Source organism: Elephas maximus, chromosome X, assembly GCF_024166365.1.
Source record: "Elephas maximus indicus isolate mEleMax1 chromosome X, mEleMax1 primary haplotype, whole genome shotgun sequence".
Classification (NCBI taxonomy): domain Eukaryota; kingdom Metazoa; phylum Chordata; class Mammalia; order Proboscidea; family Elephantidae; genus Elephas; species Elephas maximus.
Genome location: NC_064846.1, coordinates 55076905 through 55102158, shown reverse-complemented (window position 1 = coordinate 55102158; position 25254 = coordinate 55076905). Strand labels below are relative to the sequence as shown.

The following is a 25254-nucleotide window of genomic DNA, read 5'->3' as shown; positions in this document are numbered from 1 at the left end:
AATGCCTGCCTCAAATGGATACCACCTCAGGGATTTGACATAACACGCAAACTCATTCTTTATTTCTAAAAGAAACAGAAACTGGGTGTGACAATTACACAGAACAATGGCCTTTTGGGTGAAAGAGTGTCAGCCCCACGAGGTCAGCCTTGCCTTCCTAGGCCACACCAGGCCTCTCACCTCAGTCAGAGGCCAGAGAAAAGAGGGAGAACAACAAGGATGATAGAGATAATCAGAATCCTGGCTCCTTTGGAGTTTTCATTGTCAGAATCATGGAACACTTCATGAAGGTGTCTTCTGGGATCTTGAGCACAGGCTGGAGGGAGCGAAGGGAGGAGGTGGGGCATCATCAGAGCCAGGAGCCCTGAGTGTCATCCCCAGGCCACCTGGCCTCTGTTCACTGGCCTGAGTTCCCAGACCTCACAGTGGACAGAGTGAACATTTGTGAGGCTCTGGTGTAGTCCCAGTTGTTGTCATGAAGGCACCTGGAGTGGAGGAGGGCCGGGTGACACCCATCGTGGAGACACTGACCACACAAACCCACGACCTAATCTGTGCATCAGAAACATGGTTTCTGTGACATAAGCAGCAGAATGAGCACTGTGGAGCGGGGTGTAAGGGAGAGAACTTTTGGAAACCCCAGTGCCTGTCAGTAAAGCAACAGGGTTTTCGGAACTCAGAAAGTGCTGTGCACCTGTTCAAACAACCCGGTGGTGTAGTATGTACTGAGAATGACAGATGTTCCCTGTGACAATGAGTGAAGTAGAGAAGTAAGTTCCCATCATTCAGTCCCCAGCTCCTCCCAGCTCACCCCATCCCCAACCACTCCCAGCACTCACTTCTGAGGCCACTCAAGGTTCATCCCAGACTGGGTGGAGGATGCCTGCACCATTTCTGCTGCTTCTCCGAGAAGGTAGGCACAGGGCTGGAGGAGGGTGTGGGCACTGGGGTGGGGAAGGAACCCTGGGTCTCTATGGGGCTGCCGTCCCCCACACACAGTTGGTCGTTCACGATGCGTAGGCTGACGGAAGAATGGGGCCTCAGACAGCTGGACAGAGAATCCCACATCCCCAACAAGGATTGTGCCCCTACTCAGCAACCACTTTCCTTCCGTCCCTTACTCCGCCTGCCTCCCAGACTCCTTGGCTGGTACCCTTTCCCCTCCCACAGAACCTGCCTTTGGAGAAGTTAACTCCCAACTGCACTAGATTCATAGGTTACTCCCAACCCAGGGAGTGTTTCACATTCGCCTTTTCCCTTTACAACAGCCTGAGGATGTTGATACTCTAATCCCCGTATTCAGAGGAGGACACTGAGTCACAGAGAATTTGTGTAACTTCACCAAGGTCACACAGCTGGTGAATGCTGAGGTCACGGTGAGAACCCTCTACTCCAGCCTCAGAGCCTACGCTCTTAACCACTGGGCTCGACTGCTCCTGGGGTCTACCTTTTGGAATTCTGCCATATTGGGGAAACCCTGAGGAATTCACCGTCACCTTCCCACACCATTGGCCCCAGGCTGGGATGAGTGTTCCCATGTGGCACTCACGACAACGACACAGCAGTTACACAGCAGTTACCTGGAGTTGCTGGAAGGAGTAGCGATGAAGATCCGGGTAAAGGCACGGACATGAGCCTGAAACAGTCCTTCCACTTCAAGGATAACAAACAACAATTCCCCTCAGAGTTGCCCATGCTTTACACGCTCACCAGCAGCTTTCCCCAGTCGTGGTCTTACCTGATACTCCTGTCTTACCCTGAAGGGGGCCAGAATGGGGCAACCCTCTACTGGGAGTCAGGAGGGGGTGTCAGCACTGGGGAGGGCAACCACAGGACCAACCACCTCCCAGTGATAGGGCCCTAGTCCGTGTTAGGCCCTGTGACACACTCTTTACAAGTTCATTTGACTCCTTTTTCACAGCAGCCCAAGAGATGGGTATTACTAAGCCCATTTTACAAATGAGGAGATTGAGAGGTAAGCAAGTGTCCCAAGGTGTCAGAGTGAGGGACTGGGATGAGAGCCATCAAACTCCACAGCCTGTGTCCCTAACTCATGTGTTGTGCGGAGACAGACAGGTATGGGCTTAGGTCAGACCAGGGTGGGTAGGGGGCAGGGTGGGTGCTGGGGAGCACAGAGGGAATAGGAAGGGAAGGGATCAGGGAAGCCTGGAGAGTTCTGAGAGGGAGTCAGTCGGGGGAGGGAGCACTAACGGACATGGGAAGGGACTGTACAGACACTCACCCTCCTTGAAGGCCCCGCTGACAGAAAAGCAGAGCATCTTTTCCTGAAAGAGTAAAACAGCTCAGGCTCCCAGGATCCCCCTAAGGCCCCTACCCACCTCCAGCCTCTGGACCAGTCTCAGGGAGGAAGCAGGTGCTCACCGTCTGGACACACATGTCCACCACCAAGGAGCTGATGTCATGCTGGGTTCTGGGCAACTCACTGAGGAAGTCAACAATGTCACGTTTTGTGTGTTTCAGCAAATGAACACACAGGACTGTGGGGGGAGGAGAAGAGAAGGGCAGGGGCTGCCTCACTCACCTGGCCCTACGACTGACCACTTGACATCTCCTGTCCCACGCATCTTCCCCCTCACACACTTACCGGGGTCTTTGAGTTTCTTTATATTCCTGCTCCCCTTGGAATATTTGTCAAACCAGCTTCTAGGAAAAATAGAGGAAAAGGAACTTGGGTCCAGCCAGTGTGGGCATTGCCAGGAGCTGACCTGGGTGGCACACGGGTTAAAGTGGTCGGCTGCTAAACAAAAGCTCGGGGATCAAACCGACCACCTGTTCTGATGGAAAATGATGTAGCAGCCTGTTTCCATAAAGATTACAGGTTTGGAAAACAATAAGGGGTAATTCTAGTCTGTCCCATAGGATTGAATCATCTCAACAATAATGAGTTTTGGCCTTGTCTCCTGGGGAGTCAGTGGGCCCAGTGCTGACACTGTGATGCTCACGGAACCAGGTCCTCAGGGTTGAAGGGAATGGCCAGCGAGAAGCAGGCCTCATTGTGGTAAGCATCCTGGAGACCCCGCCTGTCCTCGTAGTCATAGATGCAGTAGTACCTGCGGGGAAGCAAAGGGGACGGGCTGTCTGTGGTCTGGGACCCTAAGTGGACTTGAAAGCCCCCCATGAGCAGGCCTGTGCCTGGGTGACCTGACCCATCACATCCCACCCTGCCTCGGGGTCCCAGAGGTACTTACTGCTGCAGGAATTCTAGGATTAGATTCTTCAGGGTCTCAGATCCGAAGACGCTCCCCTGGAATCAAAACGGTTCCCAGAACCATGGCTGTTATCATCTCCTCACCCACCCTTCCCCGGCTCTACTCGATACCACCTCCTCACCTTGCAGACTGGTAACTTCTTGGAGGCTTCAGTGCCAAAGACAACGGGTGGGGGTACCTCGTGGTTATCCTGGGGAAGGGAAGAGGAAATGAGCAGTGCAGACCAGGGAGGTGGCACCGAATGGTCAGGGAAAAGGATGGGCGCAGGAGAGAGGGAGGGTCAAAGGTCAGGGTGAAAGGGCCTTGGAAATTCCATGGGCAAGACTACTGTGATGTCTTCACCAGGGGCTCCCAGAAGCCGGTAAAGAACTGCAGAGAAGATCCATAGACTTTTTCAGGTTCCCTCATGGGTCTGTCCCCCATGAGGATTAGGGGTCAGATCCAAAAATCTAACCTGGGCAAAATCTAAGTGACTCAGGGCAGACTGTGAGTCCTATCTGTACCAGCTAGAGGAGTCAAGGATAAAGAAAGACACTTACCAGGCGTAATAACTTGGGGAACAATTCCAGGATGGAGCTGTCAAATATCAAGACAAAAGAGAAAAGCAAGTAATGACACAGCTGGCCCATGTCATGGAAGCATGCGCACCTACACAGGAACACATCCAGGTGTGTCCCACCTACTCTCCAGTGCCGCCACCACTCCTGGACCCTGGGAACCTCTCCCATGGACTCACCCAGAGAGAGCTCGTGGGCCCTCTCTCCATACCCCTCTTCCCCCACTTCCTCCTGGGAAGCTCCCACAGGAGGGCCCTGACCCCCTTCTCCAGTGACACAGAAGCAGCTTGTGGAGCCCAGGCCCCAGGGATTCCTTCCCCTCCTGCCTCACTTACCTCCCTCCAAGTCCCCAGGGAAGGCTCTGGAGGGAGGAGGGAATGGGGTGGGGCCCAGGGCTCTGCTCCCTCACCAGGTGTCCAGTGCTCTGCCAGGCCTGGCCCTGGACAAGACCAGCACATCCCCAGGGATGGCCCTGGATGCTGGAGAGGGAGATGGGTGAGGCAGGCTCAGGGCGCACGGAGGGGGTGAGGACAGAAACGGAGGGCAGGTAGGGAGGGGAAACATAGGGGAGTGGAGACTAAAGAGAAAGAGAAAGGCAAGGAAAGGCAAGGGGGAGAAGCTTACTGGGGGTGCTGGGGATTAGGGAGAAAGGGGGGAAGAAAGGGGAAATGGCTCCCCTGCAGCTGCCCTGTCCTTCATCTGCCCCTGACTGGCCCTGGGGCCAGGAAGAAATGGAAAACAGGTACTTGTTGGGCTGGGGCCCATTGGCCTTTGTCACCTGTGTCATGCTATCTGAGCTGGGCATGGGAAACAGAGCAGCCAGTGAGGCAGGAGACCTTCCCCAGGAGGAAAGGTTCAGGTAAAGGCACAGCATGGGATTCAGGATCTGTGGCCCCTCTTATTAACCCCATCTTCTCCCCTGATGTCTCCTGAACAACTGTGCCTGTCTTAGTTGGCCCTTTGAAGAATCAGACCACCTTGGTCTACCCAGTGCTTCTCTGAAGGGCCAGGCAGGATGCTGTGACTGGGTGGGGGAGGGGGCAGTGCCCCTGAGAGGACCCTCTCTGTATCCTTATCCGACTCTGCCCCCCTCCTCCCACACTCTGCACCTTTCTTGGGAAGCCTTTTGCTCACTGGCGGTGACCCGCTTCTGATCTTTGACTCAGGGAACCCAGATTTCTTCCCAAGGAGAGCCCATTTCCTTCACTGGGCCATAGCAACAGATGTCATGAGAAGACATCCAGCTGGGGCAGGTCAGGGGACCCTTTTCCAGCAAGGGAGAGAGGGCCCATCATAGGACAGGGAGGGAAGCCCCATCTCAGCTCAGAGGCAGGAAGGCCTGTCTCAGAGGAGGCCCTGGTCAGGAGGAGCCTTCACAATCCAGGGCACCAGGATCTGGCTCCAGGCAGCCCCAGTGGGGGAGTAGGGTACAGTCTGGACACCCCTGGCCCAGGAGAAGAAGGGGGAGCCCTGCTTCCTGGAGCACATTTAGCAGAGGCTATGCCAGAGAAGGCTGGGTGGCTGGGTGCAGAGAGGCAGGAAACAGGCCCCAGCTCAGGGGAGCCGTGAGCAGGCCAGACGAAGGCAGGGAGACCTCTAAGGACAGGTGAGAGACAAAGAGAGGAGAGGGCAGGGCACATGGTCCTCCCGGAATTCCAGGGCTGCAGCCTCCTGCAGATGGGCACTATCAGGGGCAGCTCAGGCTGCCGGGGCCAACAGAGGGCACACCTCACCTTATGTTGGTGGCCTTATCCGGGAAGGTGGTGCACGGGGTGTTTCTGCCTGCACACATCTCTTCTGGCTCCAGCCCTTTCACCTCGTCCAACTCCCCTTCAGACATCACCTGTAATTATGACAAGGAAACATGAATCAGGGAGAGAGCCAGAGGGCCATGCAACCCAGATCCACGCTCTCCCACAGATGGCCTTGCTTAACTCTTGTCATCACCTTAATAAGGCCAACCACCTTCAGTTCAAATCACTCTGGCTATGGCTTCTCACCTCATTTTTGGAGAGGTTCAGGCTCCTGATGTTGGGGGCCTTCTGTGTGGTGTCACGCAGGCCAACCAGCTGGTGGGGTGTGTTGTTGCTCGAGTTGAAGGACAAAAGCTGTGATGAGGGAAGAGCTAGACTGAAGGCCCAAGAGGTGATACCTGGGACAAATGTGCACTCCACCCCATCTGTCCCACCCTCCCGCTCAGCACTGGATCTAAGGCCTCACCTTGGGCGAGTTCTCTTCATGGATCTGGAGGGAGGCAGCCATGCAGTTTCTAAAATTTGGCCCCTTTTCAATACAGTGGATCCTCGCGTCTTCAGGAAGCCAAGAGGAGGGATTCAGAAGGAGGAGAGGGGCCCAGCTGGACCAGCCCCAGCACCAACACCTCCCCAAGTTGCCCCCTAACCCTCCTGCTGCCCACAACTGCCTTAGAATTACTGCTGTCAGTCATACCTGGGTCTGAGTGGACTCTCTGGAGGTCATGAGCTTGCTGGGGGACTTCATATCCTTTGTTCTTGGTCACCTGCACAGACAGAGATGGGGGTCAGTGACTCTGACGCCAGGTGGTGGAGTGGGAAATTGGTGAGGGAAGAAGTGCTGGGACTGGGTCTGTGCGCACAGGTCCTGAGTCTGCATTACCTTTATGAGTTTCGCTTTTTGTGACTTCAGCTCCTTCTGCTTACAGTAGGGTACAGCAGAGGGCCTGGCAGAGATAGATGGCTGCAGAGAAGATAGAAGAATGTGGGTAAATTCCAGGAACTCTGAAACGCAAGATCAAGCAAGACCCATCCCCTAGCCTGCCGTCCTGGCCCTAGCTAGCCCTGGCCATGCTGTGACACAGGCCCTTTCCTTATCTTCATTGCAAATCATGCTGCTGACTTTCTCACAGTGAGGATTCAGGGAGAGGGAGGGGCAAGAGAAATACAGTAAGAGGCCAGACTCCCTGCTCAGCCTGGCCCCTCCACCTGCCCTGTGCCCACTCGGCTGCCTCCCTGCCCTCTCTTACCTCGGTCAGGTTTAAGGGGACACTGCACAGGCTCTTGATCAAATTCTGCATGCACTTCTCATCATATTTTATGCCAGATGGAAACTGAGGTCAAAAGAAAGGACGGGAGAGGAGACTGACATGATGGAAATAAAGCTTAAAGAGTCCCAACCATGTGTTCCTTTCAGACCTAAGTCTGAGCCAAACTGAGCCATGCTGTGGGGAGTTTCTCTATCTCTTTGTGAGCAGTTTCCACCTTTGCCTTTAGACAAACTTCCCATTCTCCCTGCCTTCAGCCTCTTCCCTTTTTATTACTTCTCCCATCCTACCTTTAGACCAATCGAGGATGTTAACACCTAGTACAACAAAGGACAAGTTACCAACTCTCTGTGCCCCAGCAAAGTACCTAGTGTCTCCAGGAGCTCAGCACAGCTCCGCCCAACCTGTGTCTCCTGCATATTATGTGCATTTTGCCAGGACACTCACTGTAACCTTGAACCAGCTCCTGGAGCTTCCATCCTGCCAGTCCTCCTCCATTCCTTCCTGTGGAGGTTTTCTGTCTCTCTCCATATTCCCATGGGTTTGGTCTCCTCTGTGACAACTGCCTCTCCAATAGTAGCTTGGGATGGCATATGGTGTGCTGTGGGGATGTGGAGAGAAAGAAGGCGTCCATGAATGCCAGGAAAGTCTTCTAACACCTCACTCTACTGATTTCAAGGCTATAACAATATTTGCCCAGCCGTTAATCTGGTCCCAGCATCGCCCACTCTACCAGGTTGGAGAGGAGGATTGACAGAGTTACATACAGGGTTACCTATTCCACTGGTTGGTACATGCCACCATGCTGAGTGGTCACTTACTATCTTACTTCAGGGCTCACGTGGGCATCACTCATTGCCACGTCTCTATCTCGCTCCTGGTGTGATGACGGATGAATGCTGGGCCTGACTTGTTGAGACCAACTATCATATCTCCTTTGTGAAATACCCCAGTGTCTTCCTCTTCTTTGAAAAGAATTAACTTGATGACTATCCGCTGAAATGGAGAACAACATATCAGTGGTCCGAATGCCAGAAAAAGTCCTGTGAAAACACTATGGCTAGTGAAGTAATTTCACTGACTTTTAATAATGTAGAAAGAAATACAGTACAGTGGTGCAGAGGCTGAAAGACTTCACCGTGGCTCCTCTTCCTGGGATATGAGAGGTCGGGGTCATTCACAGCCCAGGAGAGAGCCAGCACAGCAGAAGGCCTTGGGCCGAGGGTCCGGTCTGCGACGTTAGTCTCTGCTCTGCTGTTTCCAGTCTGAGTGACCCAGGACAAGTTGCTTAACATCTCTAACCCTTACCTCCCTCTTCTGCTCTAGGGGAATAATAAAACCTACCCTGAATATTTGGTGCTATAGTTCAAGGATCAAAGGCAAATTCACCACTTTGACTTAGAGAAATGAAAGCTAGGTCTAAAGAAAATACCCAAAATGAAGCCTGGAGAGATAAAATGATGGAGAATACCAAAGGAGGGGGCAGGGATATAGTGAACAAATCTAACACGTGTTTCATTGGAGTCTGGAAAGAAAAAAGGGGAATAGTGGAGAAGTAGTATTTAAAGAGATCATGTCTGAGAAATTTTCAAAACTAATAAAGAGACACCAAGTCAGTATAACCATATTAATAAGACAAAAAGTAAACTTTAGGACAAAAACGTTACTAAAGAGGGATAAGAGGTTCAATTCCACAAGGAAATAATAATAAAACTACTCTAAATCTGTGTGCACCACTGAACATAGAAGCCAAAATGTACACAGCAAAAAGTGACGGAAGTAAATGGCGAAATGGGCATGTCCACAGTGACAGTGGGACATTTTAACTGAGTGACGGATAATACAGGTAAAGTCAATTTTAGTTAGAAGGAGAACATTTTAAAAACATGAGAAACAAAATTCACTTGCCGACATAGAACACTGCACCTAACAACCACACATGAACTTTCCGGAATAGATCATATGCTGGGCCATAAAACAAGCTCCTGGAAACTTCTGTGAGAGTGATGCAATCTATCTTGAATGGTTGGTGTAAGGATTCCAGGATAACGGTGAGTTCCCAGCCCTTCCCCCACTGAACCCACTGCCTAGGCTTCACAGGCTCCGCCGCAGCTCCCCGCCCCTGCCCCGCACCTTCGCAGCCCTGCGACCAGCAGTTTCTAACTGCAGCTTGGCCTGACCCTGCCTCAGCCCTAACCTCGGTTTGAATTTGCCACCGGAATCCCCCATGTCCGCAAACCAGGATCTTGCTGCATACGCAGGACCTGAAGAGCCGTGGTCCTAACTTGACCCCAGACTTGAACATTGTCTGAGAGGAAGATGTTCTCAGGCACACAGCTGCCCCCAAGCCCATCTGTAAAGCCAAAGGTTCCTTCCTTTACAACATGACACAGCACCTGGATCTCCAAATATGGACATGGGAGGGACCGGGGGTGTCAGATTTTGGGCACCAATCCCTGTCCCCTGGGGACTGGAGGGCATTAAAAACTCCAAGGTCCCCTGGGGCAGGGAGCCTGTGGCCTTTTGGCTGCAAGGCCGCAAGCTGCTCCTTGTTTGCACAGTGAATTTCCATTTTCTGTTTCCCGTGCAACTGGTGGTGTGGCATCTGTCTTATTTCAATAGGCTAATAGGACAGGACGAGAACCCTCATTCAGTTACGCCACCTCTAGTATAAATCCCAAAAATGTTAATTTTCAACAACCCCACCCCAGGCAACACTTCCTACTCCCCAAACTCTGAACCACTTGACCCAGGCCTTTCCCCTCAACCAGACAGAAGATTTCACCTCAACCAGGACCAAACCACAGGAAGAGAGGTTTTCCATGTGGAACCATGACAGGGGTCTCAGGGCCCACTTGACCCCCAACCTCAGGAGAGTGGAAAAGTTACCTGGATACTCACCACCCCCCATCTAAAGGGGTCTGCTGTTATCTAGTGCGGTGGGGGAGGGGCCCAGAACCCCTCCTGCCTCCTGTGCTGACCAACTCACCCATGGTGTGGCCTACAACCAGTATCCTGTCACTACTGTCCTCACAGGAATTTCCTGAGGAGAATCTGTCAGGTCTGGAGCCTGGGGTGTGGGGCAGATCCAGGAGGGCTGCTGAGGAAGGCGAGAGCACTCCCCAAGCCACCTTATCAGGGCCACAGGAGAGCAAGATGGAGTCCTCACAGGAAGTCTCCTCCCCAAAGGCATAGAGAGGAGACCCCTGTGGGCCAGAGGAGACTTAACTTCCTGTTCTTATGCCCCCTGAGTTTGCTACTAGCCTGACACCCAGGGAGGCGTTCCCAACTGAGCTACTCCCCTACCCCCAGCTGAGGTGGTTAACTAGAGTCAGGAGGCCTGGGGCTCAGCTATTGTAGCTACAAACTCAGGGAACTGAGGGTAGGCTGTGCACCAAGATCTGTGTCTGTTGTGTTACATCGTGTTCCTTCGTTCTGCAAACCCAGGGAACTCTGAGGGCCCGTTGCGCTTGCTACATTACATCAATTTGTTCATGTATTCCTCACAATGGGGCCGTGAATGCAGAATCACCAGCACTCTGAGGTTGCTGAGGCTTAGCAAAAGGCAGGAGCTTGTTTGCAGTTGCTCAGATGCTACATGGGAAAACAGAGTGGAACTGAGCTCCATGGAAGGGGGATGACCCCCTCCTGCACAGCTTTAATAAAGCCTTCCTGCACTATATAGGGTTTTGTTTGCTGCACTATATAGGGCTTTTTTTACATTAGGGCAAAGTAACAGAAAGACCAGGAAATACCTGAAGCCATCCCAGAGAGAACATATGAAAAAGAAAGCCTGGTATCTATAAAGGAAAGAACAGACTCTGGGGGGAGGGCGGGAGGAAAATGCCATCTTCTTTAAAAAAAAAAAAAAAAAAAGTACTCAATGTAGATAGATTCCCCCTGGTGGTTGGAGCCAGAAGTGTAGCTCTGAAAGTCTCAAACCATGAGGCTTTTTGAGGGGGAAGCAGTGCCTTGGAGCCTCACATCAGCCGAAACTTTTTGGAATTTCTCACTCCCTGGAAGCAATCTCTAGCCCCCAAGAGAAGAAGTCCAGCCCCTGAGGAAGGAAGTCCAGCCCCTGAGTGAGGAGAAAATAAATCTGCATATGAGAGTGTGTAACCATGTAGGCTGAGGGAAGCACAAGACAGAAACATACACCAGAAGTTGTATTTAAAAAAAAAAAACAAACCCTATACTGTGAACATTTTTCTAAACCAATACATACAGGTGAACCTTTTTATTCATTTTTATTAGATATTTTCAAGTATTTCTCTCAACAAATTTGCCTAATTACAAAATACTAAACACTAAAAAGACTATTTGGAGAATAATTCTGCATCTTCCATCTATAAGGTCCCTTCACGGTGGCCCACAGATACCAACTGTAAACAGATTGGTGCACACTTTGCACATACGCTTCACTTTGTTGTTGTTGTTGTTAGGTGCCTTTGAGTCGGTTTTGCCTTATAGCAACGCCATGTACAACAGAGTGAAACGCACCCTCATTGTTGTTATAACGCCTGAGCCCATTGTTGCAGCCACTGTCTCAATCCATCTCGTTGAAGATCTTCCTCTTTTTTGCTGACCCCAACCCTGGTGGCACAGTGGTTAAGAGCTTCAGCTCTAACCAAAAGGTTGGCAGTTCGAATCCACCAGGCGCTCCTTGGAAACTCTATGGGGCAGTTCTACTCTGTCCTATAGGGTTGCTATGAGTCGTAATCAACTGGACAGCAATGGGTTTGAGTTTTTGATTTTCTACTCTACCAAGCATAATGTCCTCCTCCAGGGACTGTTCCCTCCTAACAACATGTCCAAATTATGTGAGACGAAGTCTCGCCATCCTCGCTTCTAGCGAGCATTTTGGCTGTCCTTTTTCTAAGACATTTGTTTTTTCTTCTGGCAGTCCATGGTATATTCAATATTCTTCACCAACACCATAATTCAAATGCATCAACTCTTCTTCAGTCTTGCTTATTCATTGTCCTGCTTTGTCTTTAGATGTTCTTGTTGTTTTCAGGTGCTGTAGAGTCAGTTCCAACTCACAGTGACCGTATGCACAACAGAACGAAACACTGCCCGTTCCTGCACCATCCTCACAATTGTTGCTATGCTTGAGCCCATTGTCGTAGCCACTGTATCAACCCATCTCATTGAGGGTCTTCCTCTTTTTTGCTGACCCTCTACATTATTAAGCATGATGTCTTCTCCAGGAACCAATCCATCCCAACAACACGTCCAAAGTATGCGTGATGCACCCTCACCACCCTTGTTCATAAGGAGCATTCTGGTTGTACTTCTCCCAAGACAGATTTATTCGTTCTTTTGGCAGTCCATGGTATATTTAATATTCTTCACCAACACCACAGTTCAAAGGCACAACTCTTCTTTCATATTCATTGTCTACCTTTTGCACGCATATGAGGCAATTGAAAACACCATGGCTTGGCTCAGGCGCACCTTCCTCTTCAAGGTGACTTCTTCACTTTTCAAAGCTTTAAAGAGGTCCTTTGCAGCAGATTTGCCTAATAAAATGCATCTTTTGATTTCTTGACTGCTGCTTCCATGGGTGTTGACTGTGGGTCCAAGTAAAACGAAATCCTTGGCAATCTCAATCTTTTCTCCATTTATCATGATGTTGCTAATTGATCCAGTTGTGAGGATTTTTGTTTTCTTTACGTTAAGGTGTAACCCATACTGAAGGCTGTGGTCTTTGATCTTCATCAGTAAGTGCTTCAAGTCCTCTTCACTTTCGGCAAGCAAGGTTGTGTCATCTGCAGAATGCAGGTTGTTAACGAGTCTTCCCTCAATCCTGATGCTGCGTTTTTCTTCATATAGTCCGACTTTCGGATTATTTGCTCAGCATACAGATTGAATAAGTATGGTGAAAGGATACAAGCCTGACGAACACCTTTCCTGACTTTAAACCATGCAGTGTTCCCGTTTTCTGTTTGAATGACTAGCTCTTGATCCATGTACAGATTCCTAATGAGCACAATTAAGTGTTCCGGAATTCCCATTCTCTGCAATGTTATCCACAGTTTACTATGATCCATACAGTCGAACGCCTTTGAGAGCCAGACCCCGCTTGAGGCCAATGATTGGGGGCTAACAGTCCAAGAGGGACCACCTGGAGGCCTGATGCTGACTAGGCCTCAGGAGCCATGATGTAATCTCTCACGGCCACATGGTGAAGCCAATAAAGGCCTTGGAAGACAGAGGCTCAGCGGAGCTTCCTGGGCGGTGACTGAACATCTGCTCTCAGGAAAGTGAGCACATCCCCTGGGTACATGGAAGCTCTAAGCCGAGACCCCTCTCAGGCCTTGCCCTCTCTGTTTGAAAAAACAGACCTAGAATCTTTAAAGAAAATAACGGACTTTGGTTTGTCCTTGGGATGAGATTTGGGGTGGCGGGGGGGAGGGTATGGAAGGGAAGGAATGCCTTTTTCTTAAAAAAAAAAAAAAAAAAAAAAAGTACTCAACGTAGATGGAGTCCCCCTAGTGGTCGGAGCCAGAATTGTTGCTCTGAAAGTCTCAGGCCCTGAGGCTTTCCGACTAGGAGGCAGTGCCTGGGCACCTCTGCATCAGCCAAAACTTTCTGCTCCCTGGAAGCAGTCTCTACCCCTGAGAGAAGAAGTCCAGCCCCTGAGTGAGGAGAAAATAAACCTGCATATGAGAGTGTGTGAACATTTAGGCTGAGGAAAGTATAAGACAGAAACACACACATACACAGATGAACTGTCAAGTCAAAAGTTGGATTTTTTAAAAATAAAACCCTAAACTGCTAAAACATCAATTTTAATGTTATCTAAATTATACGTTGTTGTTGTTCGGTGCCGTCCAGTCGAGTCAGTTCCGACTCATAGCGACCCCTATATACCACAGAACAAAACACTGCGGGTCCTGTGCCATCCTTACAATCGTTGATATGCTTCACCCCATTGTTCCAGGCACTGTGTCAATCCATCTCATTGAGAGTCTTCCTGTTTTCCGCTGACCCTATACCAAGCGTCTTCTTTTTAGCAGACGTGATTTTGTATGGCAAAGGCCACGTCAACTTTCTCTAGGTAGAACTGCAGGTTTGACATTTTTAAACGATTTTCTTTATGCAATACTCTTAAATATAATCTTTGCTAAATATTTAAATGAATTGGGAAAACAGGAAAAAATTAAAGAAGCAAGCAAAAACTTCATTAACCCCTGGTTAGATATCATCATTCTTTATATTCTCATTGAGTACATATCTAATAAGACACTGACTGATCCCTTAATCTACATAATGACACTTTATGCTTTTGGCTAAACTGCAACATGGGGATTCTGTCATTACAAATAAAGAAACGGAGCCTCAGCTCCCAGGCATGGTTGAGACCAAAGAACCTGCCTTTGCGATCCCATCAAAACCCACAAGGACCCTATGAGGGAAAGATGCTTCTCCTCCCTCCCTGGATGGGGAGCCAGGAGCTCCGGGAGCTTAAGTGTCCTAGCCTGCCTCTCATCATTGGCAGGGCCCAGAATGGAACCCACACTTTCTGACCCCAAAGCCTTTACTCTTCTCATTGCTTGACCCGGCCTTGCCCTGATTATTGGATATACTTTTAGTGACTTTGTTTCCAACCATAAAAGGGACCTGCACTCAGTTTAGACCATGTGGAAAATACATTCAAGGATTCAGAGGAAAACACAAATAACCAGCAATCCCACAGCCCACTGACAAACACAGCTGAATTTTTGAGTTCCTTTTCTGACACTTCAAAGCTTTTGAAAGACTAGATTCAACGTACTGTGATAATTTTGCAGAACTCTGTCTTCATTTGCACAGTTTTAAACCAAATCACATGAAAATTGTTTTTAACAGAGAAGGAAAGTTACGTACCATTTATCATTAAAAATGAATTAACTGGCATGAATAGGTAACTATACAGAAACTAATATTCATTAGTGGTTACAAGGGGTATGGGACAAGGGGAGGATAGGAAACAGTACCCCCTAGGTAGTAGTCACCTTTTGTTTATAGTAATGGGAAAGGTAGCACCAAATGTGCTTGAAGTTTTCACAGCATGACTGGTGTTATTAATGTCAAAAGCTATACATAGGGAAAAGGGATGGACGGGCAAATTCTAAGGTGTGCATGGTGTTGCAACAATAACAACAACCAAAGCGGGGGAGGACTACAGATGCTGATATTAATTAGACATAAACAATCACCTCATGGGATTGTTTCTATCGGATTGGGTGTTTAGGGCCATAGTCTTGTGGCACAATTCTGTCAATTAGCATAATATAGTTCTTAAAGTTTAGGTTCTACCTCCCATTACGGTGAGTAGTGACTAAAGCTTATGAGCAGCAACCACTAACGAATATTAGTTTCTGTATATTCACCTATTCATCTCATTTAATTCATACTTAATGATAAATGGCACATAACTTTTCTTCTCTGTTAAAAACAATGTTCAAGTGATACGGTTTAAAGATACAACTACTGGTCTTTATTCATCTGGAACAAAAGAAACCTTAGAATCAAAGAGGAACTGGATAGAACGTGGGACTAACGGATTCCATGAACGCTGCTTCCTCCACCTTGAGACCAGAAGAAATAGATGGTGCCCAACTATCACTACTGAACATTCTGATCAGGACGCAATGGATGAATCCAGATAAAAGGCAGGAAAATATGGAACAGAACTTGAAATTCTTAAAGAATCCAGAATTACTGGACCTATTGAGGCTGGAGGTGTCCCCATGAATATGGCCCTGAGTTGCTCTTCAAGCCTTAAGTTGAAACTCATACCTGAAGTTACCTTTAAAATAAGTAACAGTTTAGACCAAACAGTGAAGATTGTCACCCTTGAGTATATCATTTAAAAAATAATAATAATACTCTATACACAACCAAAGGGTCAACAGCTATTTTAAAGCATAGATGAGAAGGTTGGGGGAGGGGTACGGAGTCGAAGTAAATGGAAGTGAAACAACTCGAACGGAAGTAATGAGAATGCTGACACAATGTGAAGAATGCAACCAAACTAACTGGTCATTATGCCCAGAAACTGTGGAGCGGAAGCAGGTTTTGCTCTGCATATTTTCACCAAAATAAAATTAACTATTTAAAAAAATGAATTAACTGAGTTTCAGTGGACGGTAATTGAAAGATCACATTGATTAAGGGTAGCGTTGCACAGCCGATTTTATTCTTCGCCAACACCATTAATTCAAAGGCATCCGTTCTTCGTCGGTCTTCCTTATTCATTCCCCAGCTATCACATGCATTTGAGGGCACCGAAAATTTCATGGCTGGGGTCAGGCGCACCTTAGTTCTCAAGATGACATCTTTGATTTTTTAACACTTTAAAGAGGTCTTTTGCAGCAGATTTGTTCAATGCAACATGTCATTGATTTCTTGACTGCTGCTTCCATGGGTGTTGACTGTGGAAAATGAAATCCTTGGCAACTTCAATTTTTTCTCTGTTTATCATGGTGTTGTTTATTGGTCCAGTTGTGAGGATTTTGGTTTTCTTTAGTTTGAGGTGTAATTCGTGCTGAAGGCTGTAGTCTTTGATCTTCGAGAGTAAGTGTTTCAAGTCCTCTTCACTTTCAGCAAGCAAGGTTGTGTCATCTGCATATCACAGGTTCTTAATGAGTCCTCCTCCAATCGTGATGCTGCGTTCTTCTTCATATAGTCCAGCTTCTCAGATTATTTGCTCAGCATACAGATTGAATAGGTATGGTGAAAGGAAACAAACCTAATACACACCTTTCCTGATTTTAAACCACTCACTATCCTCTTGTTCTTTTCAAACAACTGCCTCTTGGGCTACGAATAAGTTCCCCATGAGTACACAGAATTAAGTAAAAATGAAAATACAAAATAAAAACCTACAACAATCAAACTTTGTGGGCTAGAAAACAAATTGGTGGTTGTCAAGGCTGGGGTGAAGAGAAGAGGTTGACTGCAAAAGGGCCTGGGGAGTAGGAGAAATGAAGTCTACGTGCTATGATATTCATGGAGCTGGAAGGCATTATGCTGAGTGAAATACGTCAGTCAAAAAAGGATAAATATTGTATGACCTCGTTTATATAAAGAGACAATAAAAGGCGAATGTATAGAGAACAAAGTTTATTAGTGGTTACCCGTTTTACCAGGGGTGAGAGGGAGGAGGAAAGTGGAGATTAGCGGTGATGGAGATATCACATAGATAGGAATCAAAAATTTTGTGACTGGGTCACTAGGGGTAGTAGTGAGTGGTGCCACTCTCATTTCTACCCCTTGACTCCTGGACCCATGAATCTTTGCTCTGGGAGAAACAGCACCGTATATTGGATGCTGGTTTACAGCACATACAGCATCCTGGAGAACATTGTCCCAACCCTGCAAAGTATTGCCACCTAGCTGGCACCATACTTGTGTCTTCAGAAGACCATTCCATGGTTCTCTCAAGCCAGCTGCTTCAGGATGATGGGGAACATGGTAAGACCAGTAAAATCCGTGAGCATGGGCCCATTGCCATGCTTCATTTGCTGTGAAGTGGGTCCCTTGATCTGAGGCAATGCTGTGTGGGATACCATGATGGTAAATAGGACATTCTGTAAGTCCATGGATGGTGGTTTTGGCAGGAGCGTTGTGTGCAGGGAAGGCAAATCCATATCCAGAGTAAGTTTCTATTCCAGTACAAACAAAACAGTGCTCTTTCCATGATGAAAGTGGTCCAATGTAATCAACCTGCCACCAGGTTGCTGGCTGATCACTTTGAGGAATGGTACCATATCGAGGACTCAATGTTGGTCTCTGTTACTGGCAGATTGTCCACTCAGCAGTGGTTGCAGCCAAATAGGCGTTGGTGAGTGGAAGGCCATGTTGCTGAGCCCGTGCATAACCTCCATCCCTGCCACCACAGTCACTTTGTTCAAGAGCCCACTTGGCAATGACAGGAGTGGTTGGGGAAAGGTGATAACTGGTTTCCGAAGAATGCGTCATCCTACCCACTTGATTGTTAAAATCCTCCTCTGCTGAAACCACCTTTTGGTGAACATTCACATGAGACACAAATATCTTCACTTCTTTGACCCTTTCAGAAATGTCTATCCGTATATCTCTTCCCCATAAATCCTTGTCTCCAATTTTCCAACCATGTTTCTTCCAAGTCCCTGACCATCCAGCCAAACATTGCCCACAGGCCATGAATCACCATACAGTTACACATCTGGCCATTTCCCCTTCCAAGCCAAGTGAGCAACCAGGTGCACTGCTCAAAGTTCTACCCATTGGGAGGACTTCGCCTCACCACTGTAATTTCACGGAGGTCCCAGAAAGGGAACGTGGTGCTGCTGCTGTCCACTATTGATTGGTGCCTGCATATTGTGCAGAACCATCTGAAAAAAGGCACGAGTTTTCTCTTCCTCTTCAACTGATCCTAAGGAGCGCCCCATGAGGCCATAGGTGCAGACTCGGAGAAGTCAGGTAATGTGACAGGAGTGGAGGCCATGGGCATTTTGGCCACTTCCTCGTGCAATTTATTTGTGCCTTCATGTCCTGCTCAGGCTTGATCTCGTATATACCACTTCCATTTCATGATGGAGTACAGCTGTGCACGTTGAACTTTACAGCTCTGGGGGCTAGACGACCAGAAAAAAAAAAAAAAAGTAGCTGTCGAAGCTGCCTACGTACAACCGAAACGTCACGGGATTTGGTTTCTTAGTTTGGAGGTTTAGGGTCATTCTTCAGGGGCCAACATAAATAACTGGCCTAATAACATGTTTAGGGCTTCTGTTCTTCCTCCTAATTTGATGCATAGTGCTTGCGGTCTTAAAAGCTTGAAAGTGGCCATCCAAGACACAACAGTCTGTGTCTATTTTGCCTGGAGCAACACAGGAAGAAGGAGAGTCAAAAGTAGGAGACTATGAAAGGTATGGCTAATTGCCTTCATGAACTACTGCCTCCTTTGCCATGAGACCAGAAAAACTGGATGGTGCCTGGCTACCATTACCGAACATTTTAATCAAAGATTCCATAGAAGATTGGGGAGAGGCCAAGATGGTGGAGTAGTCAGACGCTTCCAGTGGTCCCTCTTACAATAAGAACCCCCCCCCCCAAAAAAAACAAGTGAATCAATTGTATGTATGACAAGCTAGGAACCCTGAGCATCAAAGGCAAAGTTAAGATATCAAACTGAGTGACGGGGGAGGGAAAGACGGTGCAGAAGCAGAAGGGAGTTGCCCAGTGGGTGGCAGAGCCCCAGCCCCCTTTCCCCTGTGGTGGGACTGGCAGTAGTGTTCGGGGATGCAGCTGCTTCAGCAAAAGAAGGCAAGCAATGTGGTGCACCCCTGACACCCTGGTGTGGCTACGGCAGGGTTGCCGGTGGTGTTTAGCACGTGGCTGCTTCAGTGAAAGAAGGCAAGCAAGGTGCGGCAGTCCTGACCCCCAGCGTGACTGCGGCAGGGGCCGAGCCAGTGCACACAATCTATACACACCTCTGGAATCTGAGTTAAAACAGCACTCTCAGCACAAGACAAAGGATTTTGTCTAATTTACCATGCGGACCTAATAGCTCCTCCTTTTGAAATAACTCTCTCTCTGATCCCTCCTCCCCGTGCCCCAGCTGACTTCGTTAACAGTTTATTTCCTGGGCTTGAGATAGGTCCTGCTATACTCCCTGAGCCATTCTCTTGCCCTTGGAGAAGGGACAAATTAACAAACGGAGAGAAAATACTCTGCCGACTCCCCTAACCCGGACACTCAGAGCAGGAGCAGCTCCAGTGCAGGCACAAGTGGTCCACAGACATTGTCTTTCACCCCTGCATAGATCCAGGTGGCCCCATTACAGCAGATAGGATCTAGCTGTTATATTGCAAGGGTGTATCTGTTTGAGGTTTCACCATGACTGTTTCAGCTGTGCGGTGGAGAGGCATGTTTTTGACGTTTGATTCCACTCTGCCTATTAAACAGGGCTCTCACCTACCCACAGCAGGAGCCTGAGGACTGGAGGCTCCACCCATGCCACCTAACCACCTGCGACATGGGTCCAAGGATAAGTGATGCCTACCAGTCCTTACACTTAAAAGCATTGGATGCCTACGGTACGGCTGCCGAGCCCAGTCACCAGACTACTCTAGAGAACAGGGATGTGCATTCCTCACAGATATTCAGGGGAAGGTTGTCAGGCCCCTGCCTGCCTCAGAGTGTGACCCCCTGCTGCTACCAGAAACCAGGGCATACACCAATCACCACCTCTTCTCTAAGATCTTAGGTGAGAGCCTGCACCACACGCTAGGTGACCGACTACCGGACACCTGAGCTGAATCTATAGAAGAATAATGAATGGACTCTTAGGCTCATATACCTTGTAACAGCTCTAGCCATCTGGTAACAGGACTTCAGTGCTTTAAAGGTTCCAGTAATCAAGTTAGCTTACTCTAGTAGCCCGTTTGGGTATATCAAAACAAAACAAAGCAAGAAGCTAGGACATAGTGAGCAAACAAAATAAATTAATACAATACCTTATAAATGGCTTGGAGACAACAGTTGATATCAAATCACATAAAGAACCAGACCATGGTTGCTTGAACAAACTCCAAAAACCGAGAACCAAGGAATTTCCTGGAAGAAGATATCGCGCTAGAATTAACAGATGTAGAACACAAAAGATTAATATACAGAACTCTTCAAGACATCAAGAAGGAGACCAGGCAAAACACAGAACAAGCCCAGGAGCATGCAGAGAAAGCAGTTGAGGAAATGAAGAAGATTATTGAAGAACATAATGAAAAATTTAATAGGCTGCAAAAATCCATAGAGAGAGAGCAATCAGAAATTCATAAGATTAACAATAAAATTTCAGAATTAGACAGAGTAGAAAGTCAGCAGAGCAGAATTAAGGAGATGGACGTCAGAATTAGCGAGATGAAGATAAAACATTCGGCAACAATATATTCAAGGAAAAAATCAGATAAAAGGATTCAAAAAAATGAAGAAACCCTAAGAATCATGTGGGGCTCAATCAAGAAGAATAAACTACAAGTGATTGGAGTACTAGAACGGGGAGGGATAACGGAAAATACAGAGAGAATTGTTGAAGATCTGTTGGCAGAAAACTTCCCTGACATCACGAAAGATGAAAGGGTATCTATTCGAGATCCTCATCGAACCCCATACAAGGTAGATCCCAAAAGAAAGTCACCAAGACATAATCAAACTTGCCAAAACCAAAGATAAAGAGAAAATTTTAAGAGCAGCAAGGTATAAGCAAAAAGTCACCTAAAAAGGAGAATCCATAAGAATAAACTCGGACTACTCTGCAGAAACCGTGCAGGCAAGAAGGCAATGGGATGACATATATAAAGCACTGAAAGAGAAAAATTGCCAGCCGAGAATCACATATCCAGCAAAATTGTCTCTCAAATATGAAGGGGAAATTAGGACATTTCCAGATAAACAGAAGCTTAGGGAATTTGCAAAAACCAAACCAAATCTACAAGAAATACCAAAGGGAATTCTCTGGTTGGAAAATCAGTAATCTCAGAAGACCTCTGACAGATCGCAAAGATTTGTTCTTTCACCTAAAAAGAGATGGTGGAAATAATTGGGTTTGTTTAATGTGTTATTATTGTAAAAGTTGCATAGGAAGAGTTGTCAGACCAGAAGAGACACCCAGCTTTCCCTAGGTTAAGTTTGTTTTGGTAAAATTTTACTAATATAAATATTTCGGCATCTCTATGAGTTGGTATTCACTCGACTACAATGAGTTTGTGTTTTGTTTTGTTTTTTGGTTAGGTGGTGCAAACTGTTAACACGCTCTGCTGCTAACCACTCAGGAGCACCTTGGAAGAGCGGCCTGGTGATCTACTTCTGAAAAATCAGCCATTGAAAACGCTATGAGCACAGTTCTTCTCTGGCACACTTGGGGCTGCCGTGACTCGGGATCAGCTTGACTGTAACTGATTTTACTGGTTATAAATATTTCAGAAATTATATGCTTTTTGGGAAGTCCCTGTTGATTTGTCAATGCCCTCCCTGTCAATAATATTATTTTACCCTCAGGGGTAACCCTGATCAAAACTCTTACGAAATAGTTACATACTGTACTCCTTACTGAATTTTAATCCTCTCCTTTATGATAGCATAGGCTACAGTAATAAATTAATCACACCTATTAAATCGCTTAATGTTTTTGTTTCACTCTAAAGCTTGCCTGAAGGTTCTACTGTAAACTAAAGGCCAGAATTTGAGTCTTCAACAAAGAACAATCTCAAGGAAAAGGACTGTACCAGATACCTCACACAACTGCCAGTTTAGAGAGTAGAATCGAGGTTTCCGAGCAGATATTGCTTAGATAACTTTTAGACTGTACCAGTGGCCTGAGTCAGGATTCTCAGGGCTCTTTTTAGTCCAGTGAAAGACACAGGCTGTTATGGAATCAGATAACCCAGAAAGGTATGCTAGATAATGTCTAGCTTTCCATAAGATACCCAGTAATCTTTTTTTTCCCCTCTTTTTAAATCTTTCACAGTTTTTTATTACATATGAAACCCAAGTTTTCTGGCATGCATTTTAGAAGAAATATCATGCATACTTGCCCAGATAAAATAAACATGGAGCTATTGCTGAGAATCTAAAGGAAATATGGGGGAAAAAAAGTAGCATTAGCTGTTCTTATGACTAGGGTGGTTTCATGTTCATTTTTTTTCATTGTGGTGAAAATGTACACACTCATATTCATTTTATATAGCTAAGGATCTATTTTATTTCTAAACTCATTCAGAAGGAAATTGTAATGCATGCATGACATTTTAACGTATTCATACTCTTACATTTCTTTGTTTTGACTCTTGGTAGTTCCTCTGCCTCCTCGTCAATGTGGCTAAAAAGTCCTTCAAAATTCAGTAGGGCAGCCATTTCCTCCAGGAAGCCTTCTCCGACTGTTCTAAGGTGTGCCCATTATGTGCCTATAATATTCTTTGCCCACCTCTATCATAATTATTCTCATAGCGACAGGGTCGCTATGAGTCGGAATCGACTCGACGGCTGTAGGTTTGGGTTTTTTGGTGGGTCATAATTATTGATGTTGAAATCACCTGTTTTCCTCCTCCTCAAAACTGTAAAATCCTAAAAGACAGTTTTATTTTTTTACCTCTAAATCTTCTCTGAATTCTCAGCATCTAGTACCGTTCATGAAACCTAGTCAATATTCAGTAAATGTTTTTTGAACTAAAGAGAATTAAATTATTAAGTATCATGCCAGGCCTTGCGGGGAATATGAATATTAATACAACATAGTTCCTATGCTCTCCCAACAGTAGATTTTTTTCACCACAGGCTGACCAATGGATTGTGGACATTTATATTTAAGAAACTATGTGAACCACTCTTTTATTTTATGAACAGGAAACAGAGATTCAAATAGATTGTGATTTTCCCAAGATTATACTGATAATAGCAGAGCTGAGGATTGAATTCAATATTTCTGATACCTGTCCAGTAGCTCCTCTGCACTACGCTGATTCATCATCATTCTGTTGCGGGACAAGGCTCCCCAGCTTGGGACCAAGTCCTGGTTAGGTTCTTGCCTTCTGCTGACCAAGAATGACCAGGAGAGGCTCAGAAGTTCCACACGAGCAAAGGTTTATTAGTGACAGAGAAAAAAAAAAAAAAGCTCGTGAGGGAGGGACAGAGAGGGTCTTATGCCTACGTTAGTCTCTAGTCTTTCCCTGAATGGAAGTTTTCCTGGAGTTTATAAGGGGTTTTAGGCGGGAAGGATCTCATGTTTTATTCATTGCTTTCTGGGGAAAAAGGTGGGGCTTCTGAGAAACAGAGGGGTTAAGAAATTAGGTGTGTGCACATCTGGAATCCAAGGTGGAGTCAGTTTGGACAATGTCACGTCACCGCTGCGCAGTCTCAGTGGCCACTTGACAAGACTGTAAGGTCGCTCCCATTCTCACCCTGCATGCCCCCGGGCATCGGCTGATTCTGTTCATCTTTGGAAAACAGCTTGTAGGGAAGACATGTGGAACTTCATGCGTCAGAGTCCAGGATGTGGGTTATCTTGTCACACCACCCCCTATGGTGGGGTCCTGAAAAACAACTTTCAAGAGAGATATGTAGGATGCCACCCTCATAGTGGGGTCCTGAAAAACAGCTTGAGAGAGGTATATAAGAAGCCACCCCTATAGTGAGGTCCTGAAAAACAACTTGAAAAAGATATGTGATGCTACCCTCATAGTGGGGTCCTGAAAAACAACTTGAGAGAGAGATGTGTAAGACTTTGTACATCATGGGCTGCAAGTGTGGGTTGTCTTATACCGGCCCCCACAGGATAGAGTCTCAGATCAACGGGCCTGTTATTCTGGCCTTGAGGCTCTCCAGGCTTCTGTCCCTGTCTCACAAACATTGCCCAGTTCCATGCCATCCTTACAATCGTTGTTATGCTTGAGTCCAATGTTGCAGTCACTGGGTCAACGCATCTCGTTGAGGGTCTTCCTCTTTTCCGGCGACCCTGTACTTTGTACCTTAATGAAAATAATTTAAACAGTGTACATCTTGTCAAGGGAAAAAATATAAGGACTGTTATTCTGTGATTCGAATTAGGTGCTGCAAAACAAATGAGTAAACTGCTCTATGAATGTGCCGATATACTATGCAAGTACAAATATTTGTGTATACATGGCAAGATGTATGTATGCTGACTACAAAGGCCAAGCAGTGGTGATCTTTGGCGAGGGGGGTGGGGGAATGGTGGTCAGGAAAGGGACTTCACCTTGTATGGCTGTAGGGCAGTTTAAACCACACATAAATTATCTCTGGAGCCCTGGTGGCGCAGCAGTTAAGATCTTGGCTGCTAACCAAAAGGTCAGCAGTTTGAATCCACCAACCGCTCTTTGAAAACCCTATGGGGCACTTCTATTCATCCTATAGGGTCGCTATCAGTCGGAATTGACTCAATCTCAACGGGTAAATGATTTGTACTTATAATCCATAACAAGACAGCATGTATGGAAGATACACTGATATCCCGATAAGCAGTTAGGGTACTAGGGAGGATAAAAACGATATTCCGTATACACATAAAACAAATTTGTCTGAACCTATTTTCCAGGAAAATCAATGTAAGAATATAATCAGCTTCATAAATTTTATGAGTTAAAAGTGCAATCATGTTCAGTGGCTTACACCTATAAATTTGAATAAATGTAAACTTTATCTATAGTTCAGATCTATTATCTATAGTTCAGGTCTATTATACATAGTTCAGAAGGCAAAAGGTTACGCCCTGGTGAATATCATCTTCCTTTTATGTTCTAGCTTTTTATTCAAAATGGGATAGTGACAAATCCTAAATACATACCTTTTAAAGAATATCCGAATAATCAGGAACTGTGGCTGGGTATGATGGTAACAGAGAAAATACGTGGGGGAATGTGGACATTTTCTCATGAACGGAAGGAGTATTTGCAGCCACTTC

General features: G+C 46.7%; 1 protein-coding gene across 1 annotated transcript; it reads right to left on the bottom strand.

The window, feature by feature from the left end:
* Positions 1-232: 232 nt before the first annotated feature.
* On the bottom strand, positions 233-9035 carry LOC126068701 (nuclear RNA export factor 1-like). Its single transcript, XM_049871441.1, is given in 19 exon segments — positions 233-316; positions 425-485; positions 840-897; positions 900-1021; positions 1581-1653; positions 2243-2285; positions 2383-2498; positions 2606-2664; positions 2964-3071; positions 3210-3265; positions 3352-3420; positions 3770-3806; positions 5521-5630; positions 5788-5895; positions 6008-6096; positions 6236-6305; positions 6422-6502; positions 6789-6872; positions 8940-9035. Coding segments are annotated over 19 exon segments (1524 nt in total).
* Between the last annotated feature and the right edge of the window lie 16219 nt (positions 9036-25254).